This window comes from Sceloporus undulatus, chromosome 2 (assembly GCF_019175285.1).
Source record: "Sceloporus undulatus isolate JIND9_A2432 ecotype Alabama chromosome 2, SceUnd_v1.1, whole genome shotgun sequence".
Lineage (NCBI taxonomy): Eukaryota > Metazoa > Chordata > Lepidosauria > Squamata > Phrynosomatidae > Sceloporus > Sceloporus undulatus.
In genome coordinates, this window is record NC_056523.1 from 239,839,808 (window position 1) to 239,852,382 (window position 12,575).

Genomic DNA, 12,575 nt, shown 5'->3' on the forward strand with positions numbered 1-12,575 from the left:
TCGAAGCAGCTTTATTTTGGCCTGTCTGTAACAGGCCATACTTATATTAACAAGCTAGCAAACAGATTTATTTACTTCCTCCCAACTTTGTGCCCTTTAGGCCCTTCTGGCTAATATGGCTGCAATGTTTGGAGTCTATCATGGTGCTAATGGATTAAAACACATTGCGAGGAGGGTGCATAATGCCACTCTAATCTTAGCTGAAGGTGAGTGAATATTTAATGGCTGCATGAAGGTAATTCTTCAGAAGTTTGAATCCCGTCTACAAAAGTTCAGATCTACATTTAAAGTATGATAGGTCAGGGAATTGTTCATCAGAAGAACCCCAACTGCTCTGAGAGAATGTTTTAAAAATCGCAACAGTGAAATGTTGTCAGTGTAACAGTTTATAAGACAGGTCTGGGCATGGGTTTTCTTTCCCCCGTGACCAACTCTTTTCCCCATGATCAGCTTTGATCAACTCTGAACATATTTATGTAAATCTACTGTAATACCAGTAGTATTGCTAATGAAATAGTAGCAACCAAAAGACATATAAGCATACAACATGCAGAACTTTATGGAAGTGTGAGCAGCCAGTCGAACAATAAAATCACTTATACTAGTGGTGGCGAACCTATGGCAGGAGTGCCAGAGATGGTACTCAGCATCCTTTCTGTGGGCACACAGAGTTTGTTACTAGAAAGCCAGAGGGACATGGCACTTTGTGATAAATAGTGGGTTTTTGGTTGCTGTTTGGGCACTCAGTCTCTAAAACATTTGCCATCACTGACTTATACCTTCTAGGACTGAAGAGAGCTGGCCATAAACTCCAGCATGACCTATTTTTTGATACTTTGAAAATCCAGTGTGGATGTGGCATCCAAGAAGTCTTGCACAGGGCAGCTCAGAGACAGATAAACCTGCGGATTTACAGTGATGGTGCAGTAAGTGGTTGTTAAATTATCCTGGGTTGGTTAAATTAACCTGTTCTTTTGTCCATTCTTCTAGAGCATGGAAAGTTGCTTTTAAAAAGCAAAGTATTTTGTAACGTGATAGGGTGGGGAGCGGAGGCAAAAGTAACTTGTTAACGTTGCAGTCTAATTTCATTACTATTTCATTGTTTTTATAGCTTCTAAAAGAACTATTACCATTACTAAGAATATTGTCAGAATGTTCCTATATCAGTTTAGTTAACAGTTTCTTTCAGATATTATCTAATATCTCTTGAATTCCTTCTGAGACATTTGTAAAGAGGTTTTCAAGAAAGGTCACCCTCTTATCAGCAGCGCTGCTCAAGTGCAGCTTCCTTGTTTGAATCTCTCTACCTTTAATCAGGTCTTCCTTTTTTTTTTTACTGCCTTGTACCTTGCCAAGCATTACCATGTTTCTTAGTGAATCATATTTTCTCATGATATGTCCAAAGTACAAGAGTCTCAGTTTAGTCATCTTAACTTCTAGGGCAAGTTGAGGGTTGATTTGCTCTAGGACCCATTTATCTGCCTTTTTGGCAGACTATGGTATCCACAAAAGTCTCCTCACTTGATCGTAGGATAACGTTTCCTATGTGGTATCAGTATGCATACAATAATGCTGGAATCTGTTCATACATAATCCCTAGATAAAATTTTCAGAATTGTGAGAAACAGGAGTGACGCGTACTTTTCTCTCTCATCCCTTTGATTCTGTTTTTCATCCTCAAACTTCACATTCATTACAGCAGAAAGCTAAAAGTATATTTAAATACTGCCAATATCTAAGCATACTTAGTGGAAACATATTAAGATTACTTAGCACAATCATATAAGGAGCCCTTATAACGTGGTTTGGGAGAGTAAATTGAAATAGGGACAAATGTGGCACAGTGGTTAAATGCCTGTACTGAAGCCATCACTCACAAACCATAAGGTTGCAAGTTCAATACCAGCAAAAGGGCTCAGGCTCGACTCAGGCTTGCATCCTTTCGAGGTCACTAAAATGAGTACCCAGACTGTTGGGGGCAATTAGCTTACACTTTGTAAACTGCTTAGGGAGTGCTTAAGAGCACTGATAAGCGGTATAGAAATGTACTTGCTATTGCTGTTGCTATATAGCACAGTTCTTTTTAATTATTAATAGAGCCAAGAGAACTGCATACAATTAACTTGTGGATTAGAAAGTGCAAAAGAAGAAAAATGAAGCAATTTTTCAACATGAAATATACATTGTAGAGGGTGTTTGAATTATAATTTCTCTCTTCAAACTATCAATAGCTTGGAGTATCTCTTGATGAAACTGTAACTGAAAAAGACCTGGATGACCTATTATGGATCTTTGGCTGTGAATCTTCAGCTGTAAGTTGATCAGAAATCAGCATAAACACATGTCTGTGCATCTCAGCGTCTGTTAGATGACATCTAGCATAATCTAAGATACCTCTGTAGAATATGCTTGTGCAGTTAAACAAAGAATGAGAGTGCATCTACACTGTAGAAATAATGGAGTATGACACCATTTTAAGTGCTGTATCTCCATCCTATGGAATCCTGGGGTTTGTACTATTACAAAGCCTTTAGCCTTCTTTGCCAAAAAGTGCTGATGACTCACAAAACTACAGGTCCTAGGATTCTGTATGATGGAGCCATGGCAGTTAAATGGTGTCAGCTTGCATTATTATTATTATTATTATTATTATTATTATTATTATTATTAGATGCACCCTGAGAGAAAGAGGCAGAAAAGTTTATTTTCTTGTGTTTGACATTGACCTGGTCCTCATACTTCAAATACAGTGGAACCTCTCCCCCCCCCTGTGTAAGGCAAATTCTGTGTAAGCACAAGCCCTATTCAATAGAATAGGGCTCGTGCTCACAGCAGCATGGGGTGCGTGCACCATGGATGCATGCCCCATTCATTTGATTGCAGTGTGGCTTCTGTGTAAAGTGGAAGCCGCGTATGGTGCACCCATGTATGGAGCAGGCGCACTGTACTATATCCTTCCCCCGTTCTCCTGGCAAGCAGTCTGGACAACACAGGGTCTAAACCCTGGTTCTGGTGCAAACTGTCCAGACAACATATGTCCAGTCCAGCAATCCATGGTATACTTCCCTTAAAACAGTTTAAGAAAAGTCACATTTTGCTCCACATCTTCCCAGAAGATCCAGAGCAACGCTGGGTGGCTGTTCACAACATGTTCTACCATGCCACTTGCTGGCATGAGTCTCTTCCTCTGAAGTCAGAATGAGTTGGCCAGCCATGTGATCAATGTTCAATGCATTCTCACAACAGTTCAGTGTATCTTCACAACATATTTTAGTCTTCAGCGCATCTTGAAAACAGTTCAGAACTAGATGTCAGTATATCTGCAGATACAGTTGGCTCTTCATATCCACAGGGGTTCTGTTCCAGACCCCCCCCCCCCCCAGCTGATGGCATCCCTGGGACGTCAAGTCCCCCCCTCCTCCACTGCAGCGCAATGTGTGTCCGACTACATTGATCCAACCACGTGCATGTGCCACCATTGAGCAGAATGCGGATGCTCCCATCCATGGATGGCAAGCTGGTAGATAGGAAGAGCCAACTGTATATCTTTGCAGATATTCTTTTGAAATAATTTGTTGTGCACAGTTTTCCAATACAGCTCAGTCAGAATTGTTGAAATAGGGACAAAATTCTTACATTATTCATCAGAATAAGTAATTACTAAGGGAGAGGAAACCATGCCTAAGAGTCTTTTTTTATATATTTGAAAGGAACTGGTCGCAGAGAGCATGGGTGAAGAAACAAGAGGCATTTTTGCTACTGCATTTAAAAGAACCTCAAAATTTCTGACACACAAAGTATTCAACAGGTTGGTGAATATCAGTAGACCTTCTTTATCTAGTTGTTTTTGGCCTCCTTGATATTATTTGATAAGACAGTATAAGATGCTATACTACAACAGGTTCTGGATATATTAATTCAAAATATTATAGTGATGCAAGTCATGGGGAAAGCTAAAGACTAAGCTACCCAGCTAACATTTTTATGATCTATATTTATAACGTGGTTTGGGAGAGTAAATAAATGATACATGTCTGAAGGCAAAGGCACATTTAGTATAGGATGCTCATGGTCATACTAAATCGTGTGTGTGTTTCAATCTGCAAGCTTCTTCCTAACTAACATTTTAGCAAATTGTCAGTTTTTGTATTCATATTGTTTGCCTGAGATAGACAAAAAAGTCAAAGTTTTGGGACAAATATGAATATTAACCAGGATGGGGAAATCTATTGCTTTGAAATTATTTTTGATCCAATCTATGTTGGATACATGTTATTTAACTTGAATAATTGGTTTGCTGACATTAAATTTTATATCTACAGCTATCACTCTGAAACAAACATTGTTCGATATATGAAAAGATTAGAAAACAAAGATATTTCCCTTGTTCACAGCATGATTCCCTTGGTAGGTTTTAATTTAAATTAAAATATTGGTAGCTATTAGTCTCCTTGGATGAAATCAACTGACCATATTTTCCTTCCTTCAGGGGTCCTGTACAATGAAGTTGAATAGTTCATCAGAACTTATGGTAAGGCTTTCTGAGATATTCATTACTTTTCTGAGACCAATATATAGAACTAAACAATAATAATTTCCTGATCCAGTTCTATCTGAACATTAAGAAAAATCAAATTTTCTGGAACAGGTTCTACAAAAGCCTTTCCTGAGAAGGAATCTTTGTCCCACTTATGTGCCAATCATGTCCAGATTATTTTAGGAATAGACCCAGCTGTTTGGAACATGTGATAATAACTGGTTTTATTTGGCGCTTGTTGTAATAATTGGCTTTAGAATCTATTCTTAAGACAACTTTGACATCCAAGCATATGAAAATTCAGGAATGTTCAGGAATGTTTGATAATAGGGCATGAAATATATTTAATCCTTTGTTTTCATTCAGTTCACTGGCTGATTTTATTTTCCAAACTGTTTAGTAAAGTATATCAGTTTTGTGAAGAAAAAAAGACTATATTGAGTACTTATAATGACACACTGTTTGGATAAAACAAAATAAAGAAGTGTTTGGTATAAGGTTCATCTAATCCAGTGCTTAAACCTTATGAAAAACAGTCACATATTGTTGTTTAGTTGTTGTTATTATTATTATAGCATCATATAGTTTGTATACATAAATTGTTTTAACCAAAAAAAGTAATCGGCTTGTTTCCTTGTGTAACTGTGTGTGTGCTTTTTTTTTAAAATTGTAGCCTATTACATGGAAGGAATTTGCCAATATCCACCCCTTTGTACCTCTAGATCAGGCTCAAGGCTACCAGCAGCTTTTCAGGGAACTGGAGAAGGATCTGTGTGAGATTACAGGCTATGACAAAATTTCTTTTCAACCCAATAGGTATGATCAATCTTGCTTAAATCACTGGATATACTTTAAAATGCTGTATTTGCTTTTCTCATATGGAACTACACAAATGTGGACCTCAGCTCTCAGCTATGTTGGCTAGGGCTGATGGGAGTTTCAGTAGTAATTGGACATCCCAATTCTAACGGTTGCTTCACACAATCATCCATCTATCTGTTGTCTATCACTTTATTTGTATCTTGCATTTCTCTCAGGCTGCAACTCAAGGCAGCTTACACAACCATTTTCCTATCCAAATGCAAATGCAGACAATCTGAATTTTTTTTGTATGTGGAAAGCATAACTAAATGTGAAAATAGTGTGCAAGAAATCTAAAATTGTAGTCGCCTAACAAGAGTGACTAGTGAACACAAATTCTTTGTATAACTTTAAAGGAGTAGAGATTAGGTAGTACAAATGATCTTATATGGTCTTAATATTGGATGGACAGAGATCTTGATCCCAATACCAACTGTCTGATTTCTGCAGATGGAATTACAGCCATTTGATTACTCTCCCATGATGCTTTCACACTACTCAGTTATAACACTATGATTCCATTTTTACTGCCACGGCTACATCATGTGGAATTGTGGCATTGGGCAGGAACTAGAGCTAACTGACAGACAATTCTAAAAACTTCTCCCTAAACTGCAAATCCCATCATTTCATAGGATGGAACCATAGCAGTTAAAGTGGAATTATATAGAATGAATGGCCCCCCAATCTCCAGTATATATCTCAAGGAAGAGGGTTTTTTTCTGGTTTAGATTTTATGCCTGTATTCCAGCTTTGCAGGATGTGTGCGCGCAGATTTTAATGTGTACCTTTCTATCATTTGAAGATTAGATTTGAAAAAGTTATAGTAACCTTGGTTATTTTGCTGTTTGTCTGGAAATTGTCACACAGTGGAGCTCAAGGTGAATATGCTGGACTGGCTGCGATCAAGGCTTATTTAAACGCAAAAGGAGAATGGCAGCGAAGTGTAAGTCTATCTAATGTCTGAACTCTCAGTCATGTGGACCACTTGATCTTCTTGAAAAAAGAGCTTGTTTTTCTGTTTGTACAGTTTAGCTGTGCTAGATGTGTGCTCTGACTGGTTCTATATCTATTTGCCATGCATGTGAAGTCCCAATATTCCTGTATTTACGTAGTCCTGTGACATAATCTTCCTCAGTACAAGAAAATCCAAAATCCACAAAAGACTTCTACCGGCCAAACCAAAATGCAGAAAATATATCATGTAAGCTGGTTTCTTTGTCATCCGCTGGCCAATAAATATATCACTCTTTATCCAAAATCTGTGGAGAGTTCACAATCTGTTCTAGAACCCATTAGTTATTCTTTTTGTTTGTCTGTGGTGGCCTCAGTATTCTTCTCCAGCACCACATCTTTAATGAGTTGTTTTTCTTCTTATCCACTTTCTTCACTGTCTATCTCTCACATCCGTACATGGTGATGCGGAATAAAGTGGCTTCTATGATTCTAACTTTAGTGCTTAGCTGTCCTACTCATTCTTAGTTCTCTTCTGGTTTCTTGGCTGCTGTCTCCATTCTGATCTCTGAAGATTATCACACTGACAAAAAGATGAGAGCATAGTGGCATGCTCCCGTCAATATCGTGAGATAACACGATTATTATCTCACCATGTGAGTATCTTGTGATTGTCCCATGAATAAACAGGAATTCTAGCACCGCTTTTTATTCATGGGATTTTCCCATGAATAAAAGGCATCACTAGAATTTCTCTTTATTCTCTGGTTTTATAGAAGGGCAGTATATAAATAAAATTTTTATTATTAATTTATTTATTATTCACAGAATAATCACGACGTCGCACAATAATCATTGTGTTATCTCGCAACATTGATGTGAGCATCCCGCTATGTTCCCATCTTTTTTGCTGGTGTGATAATCTCCAATATTTGATCCAAAATACAGGATCTCTTCTACTGTTTTGATTTCCTCATTGTCTAGATTGAATTTATATAGACCCTCCATGGCCATTATTTTTGTTTTCTTTATGTTCAGCAGTAAACCTGCCTTTGCACTTTCTTCCTTGACCTTCCTTAGTAGTGGCTATATGAAAAACTAAATGACAATATATAAATAGGAATATAAATTTATTTTAAGTAAGAATAAATGGATGGAAAGGACCAGAATGAACCATATTTTATGTCCCATCCCTTGCACAGTGATTCCATGGATAGATGGAAAACATAAGCCTTAATAGCCATGGTGTAAAGGGACCACTAATCAATGGTCTTCCCAAAGGTATCCATAGGGACTTTTCTGACAGGTACATTAGGGGTCCCTGCTCAAGCTCAAAGTAAAAAGATGGCATCATTGTTGGATTTGTCCTGGATTTCAGAAGCTCTTGGATTCAAGACAGTTCAGGAGACTTTGGTCTTCTGCCCAGAACTCAGTGACTGCAGGTGCTATTTTTATTTCGGGGTAAGAGAAATCTAGTAGGTTCCCCCCACTCTGCAGTGTAGCTGAGCCGATAGGACATCCTTCAGATTCCCTGCTGAAGTTCAGTGCAGGAAGAGAGCTGAAAGCCCTCCCTAAAGGAAGAGAATGCTTGCAAGGTATCATGACTTTCAAAATAAGCCAAAATGTGTGCGGATCAAGCCATCTATTCTTAATATAGCAGCCAAAAAGTAAAAGAAATAAATTAATAGTGTGCACTTAAGCATAACACAGATTTATTTGAAAGTGGTAGCTCCTTTGTTTTGTTCTTCAGTACATTCGTTTCTCATTGGAAGTTCCTACTGAGGCACCGTCTCTTGTGTCTGGAGAACAGCTACAATATGCACACTGGGTTTTCACTGCGGAAATCCGGGAACTAGCTCATTAGCAACATTAAAGCAAAGCTGAGATTAGCAGAAAAGGCATGCCAAGAACTGGCTCTTGTTAAGATGATTTTTCAAAACCTGACTGGGTCAGCCAGAAGGCTTTTGTGTAAGGATTAGGGTGGTATTGTGAACTGAAATTCACAACTAGGTTACTCTGCTAGCAACAGTTTGTCAGCTTCTATACTCTTTCTGATAACTTCCCTCCCCCATAATCCAGTAGAACTGATAATAAAAATAAAAACAGATAAGCATTTGTTTGCTTTCAGGTCCATACAGATAATTGTTTCAGGTTTACATAGGAAAGAAGCATATATTTTTTTTCAATTAATGAAGAAAGGTTGTGGTAGTGGTAGTTGTGATGATGATGATTATATATTTATATCCCACCTTTTTCCTAGTCAGAACTCAGGATGGCATACAAAACTTAAAACAGATACAGCTAAACAAATTCACATCATATGAAAGTTTAAAACACTTTACATTAAATATATATTTTTAATTTCTATTATAGTTTAATTTTAAAGTTAAAATGTTTTAATTACATCAACTCATTAATTATATTTTGTATTAAATTAAAATTATATTTTAAAAAGAGAAACAAATAGAAAAACAGTTAAAAAGCAGGACTATTAAAGAGAAAAACACGCAAATATAATATCTTGATGTTATATTTGATCCAGTGAAATAATATATTTTATCAAGTAGGGTAATATTCTTCCTTGATCTTAAATTTGATATGCAGGAGGTATGTTTTAGATCAAATTACTTTTTTATAGAAAATAATATATTTAATACAACATTTAAATTTCAATAATCTTGCCCTGACCTTTGTGAGCATTCTGTGGGGATAGGAAGCACTTTTATCAAAACCACAGCAGTTTTATATTTATTCTGTTGTTTGATCTTGTTGAAAAAATTAATAGGTATTGATAATCGTGTCAGGGAGGAATGGGAAACATGTGGCCCTCCAGTTATTACTGCTGGACTGCAACTCCTAGTTGAAGAAGAAGAAGGAAAACAGAAACATCCAGTGGAACCTAATGTAAAGTCAAAGCCTCAGAATATATGAAAGAACGTTTTATTGCACACACAGATAGGTAAATGTGTTTCAGCCAAACTTCCTTCAGTGGCTGTTAAAGAAAAGGGGACAATACTCATAAGTTTTAATATAAAACATCAACTGAACATTAAAAAAAATTGCATGTGCACATATTTCTTATATTAACATGAACACAAATAAATAAAAATATTAGAATAACCAAATGGATTTACAAATCAAACAAGATTCTTGATATAATTACAAAGCAATACGATAAACTCTCTGTAGGGATTTCAGATATTTATATCTCCAATCTGACAAACAGCAAATAGTAGTTTTCAAAGTAATGGCTGCTTTCACAGGTGTTTGTGTGTTGTGTGCATGCACATGTGTATACAGTATTTTTTTATTCATTAATTCCAATGCCGTGCCTCTCATTTATCAAGACTGAAGCTTTACTCAGCTCTAGCCAGCACAACAGTAGCACTCATCCCTAGCATAAGGCATAAAACTAAAGAAACTGATTCTTAAAAGATATTTTGCCACTCCATGTTTAAAAAGGAGGAAACTTCTCAGTAACTTTACAAAACATTTTGTCCCCTCTTGTAAGTCAGTATGTACCTTTTTCAGCAATTTCACAGGTCATTCAGAACATTTAATCTTAAAGAGACAAAGGGTTGCATCCTGTTCAATATTTACATGAGCCTTATCCAGAGCCTAACTCTTTGGATTCACATTCATGGTTGTTAATGACAGATTATGACCCCAAAAACCTACCTCTTCAGTCAGATCTGGGTGCTGGGGAATGATGACTCCAGTATTTCCCAGTTGCAGAGTATGTTGTGACAAGAAGCCATGGCAGAACCCTGCAGGACCTTTCAGCTGCCCAGGGCATCTGCAGAAATAACTCTGATTGTGGAGTTTCTTCAACTTAGCTACTCTGATGATGCAGAAACCTGTCCGGTATTTAAAAATAGAGCACTTCTAAGGTTACAGCATGTCTTGTTTCCTCAAAACAGAGTTGCTTATGTACAGAACCTTTTTTTAAAATCTCAGCATGCTTCCTCAGTACTTTCTCACAAAAAAAGAATATCTAGCCACCAGGACAAAAACATTTCTTTGAAGAATTGCCTACAAAAGAATTTTACTTGCTTTTCAAATGACTTATCTATGTGAAAACTCTGTAAATAGGAAGATAGTATGGTAACAGAGTTTGGATATCTCAAAATTTATATGAGAATGCAGGCTGGATGGTGGGGAGAACTATATTTATGGTAGTTTTTAATTGCTTAGTTTACCAGAACTCCGGAAAGGCTAACTATCTGTCCAATCTGTAACATAGACTTTGATAAGGGCCTTAATGCCATAAAAGCACCAGATCCCATCTGATCTCGGAAGCTAAGCAGGGCTGCATCTGGTTATTACTTTGATGGGAGACTGCCAGTGAGTACCAGGTGCTGTAGGCTATATTTTAGAGGAAGGAACAGGCAAAACTACCTCTGAGTATTACTTGCCTAAGAAAACCCCATGACATTAATACCATAAGTCAGTAGGCAACTTGAAGGTGCACATACACACACACACACGGGACGTTGATTAAAGACAATAATCCCAAGGTTTTAACTGATGAATGACCAGCGTCTTCTTCTGACTTGTGCAACATGAACATTCTGTTAATGCTAGGTCTCTTATTTTTCCACTTAAGGTCTGCCTTATTCCTAAATCTGCCCATGGTACCAACCCAGCCAGTGCTCAAATGGCAGGAATGAAAATTCAGCCAGTGGAAGTAGATAAAAATGGAAACATTGATGCTGGTCATCTTAAGGCAATGGTGAGTTTCGCTTGTATTGTAAAACTTAGGTTATCAGAGGCCTCTTAGTTTCAATATCACTAAAAACTGTTCACAATAGAAGAATATTATTTTTCTCTTAAAATTCCTGTTGATGCTGAATAATAATAATGATCCAGGGGTAGGCAACCTTTTTGAGCCGGGGGCCGGGTTGCTGTCCCTCAGACAACTGGGGGGCCAAACTCAAAATGGTGCCTGGAGCGGAGCGGAAGTTGCGGCGGGGACTGCTATCGGCGGCAGGGCTGGGCTGTGGCTGGTCCCAAGGCCTCGCCGGGCCGGATCCGGCCGTAGGTTGCCGACCCCTGATCTAAACCAAAACTCTGTAGATGGCACTCTTAGTTTCTCAACCAGTATGTTACCTGTATCTGCTGATTCGTGCCTATTTACTACTCTGCCCCATTTACAGTGGGCCCTTGATATCTACTGGAGTTTGGTTCCAGGACCTGTCCCAGATTCCCAAATCCATGGATGCTCAGGGCCCATTATATGCGATGGCATAGTAAAATTGTGTCCCTTATATAAAATGGCAAAATCAAGGTTTGCTTTTTGAAATTTGTGTATCTGTGTATTCAAGCTGCAGATGGTTGCATCTATGGATGCAGAATCCATGGATACAGTGGGCTGGGTACTAACACCATGGCTGGTATCCTGTTCAGTAATTACAATGTCCTAAATCTGTCCTGTGTAATTGTAATTATACAATTTCACCTTTACAGTCTTTACACCATTGAGTAATCAGCAGAGTATTTTTTTTAGGGAAGGTTGTTTTGAATTCTCAGCCAGAGTGCTCTAGTGGCTCACCAAACTACAAATGCCAGGATTCCATGAGATACAGCTGTGGAAGAGTGGAATTGTATTGCTACCTTTTTGTAGTGTGAAAGGGCTTTTAACCATGGACATTATGCCTTTTGCTCTGAGAAATGGGGAGAACCTACGAATGTTTTGATTTCTCTTTCACATTCTTCTTCCCCCTTTCATGTTCTTCTCCTTTTCCTTCTTCTGAAGGTTGATAAGCACAAGGAAAACCTAGCAGCTATCATGATCACCTATCCATCCACTAACGGTGTCTTTGAAGAGGAAATCAGTGATGTGTGTGACTTAATTCATAAACATGGAGGCCAGGTTTACTTAGATGGAGCAAATATGAATGCCCAGGTAGGAAACGGGTTTACAGATTCCTTTAGTTAATACAAACAAACACTTATTAACAGTTATATGGGAAAGTATGCATATACCCAAATGATGAAATCAGAAGCAATAGTAACACAGCACTCAGAGGCCCTTGGAAAGCCATGCATCCTGTCATGCTCTCCTCCCATTTTTCACTGTTGATCAGCTTATAGTAGTCAAGACAAAACACTCACATTTGTGTTAGTTTTAGATTTAAAATATTTAAATTTAAATAATGGTGTTTATGTTAATCTTTATGTTGATCATCTTTCAAGAAAGAGCAGCAGTAAAAAACTGTTATTT

At 37.7% G+C, this 12,575-nt stretch overlaps 1 protein-coding gene across 1 annotated transcript in view; it reads left to right on the forward strand.

Moving 5' to 3' along the window:
* GLDC (glycine decarboxylase) overlaps positions 1-12,575 on the forward strand; it is a 46,452-nt gene that overhangs the window by 25,214 nt on the left and 8,663 nt on the right. The window contains 10 exon segments of the mRNA XM_042447749.1: positions 59-206; positions 787-926; positions 2,232-2,312; positions 3,711-3,808; positions 4,323-4,407; positions 4,490-4,531; positions 5,211-5,353; positions 6,269-6,344; positions 10,959-11,084; positions 12,108-12,257. Of these exon segments, the coding sequence (XP_042303683.1) occupies positions 59-206; positions 787-926; positions 2,232-2,312; positions 3,711-3,808; positions 4,323-4,407; positions 4,490-4,531; positions 5,211-5,353; positions 6,269-6,344; positions 10,959-11,084; positions 12,108-12,257 (1,089 nt within the window).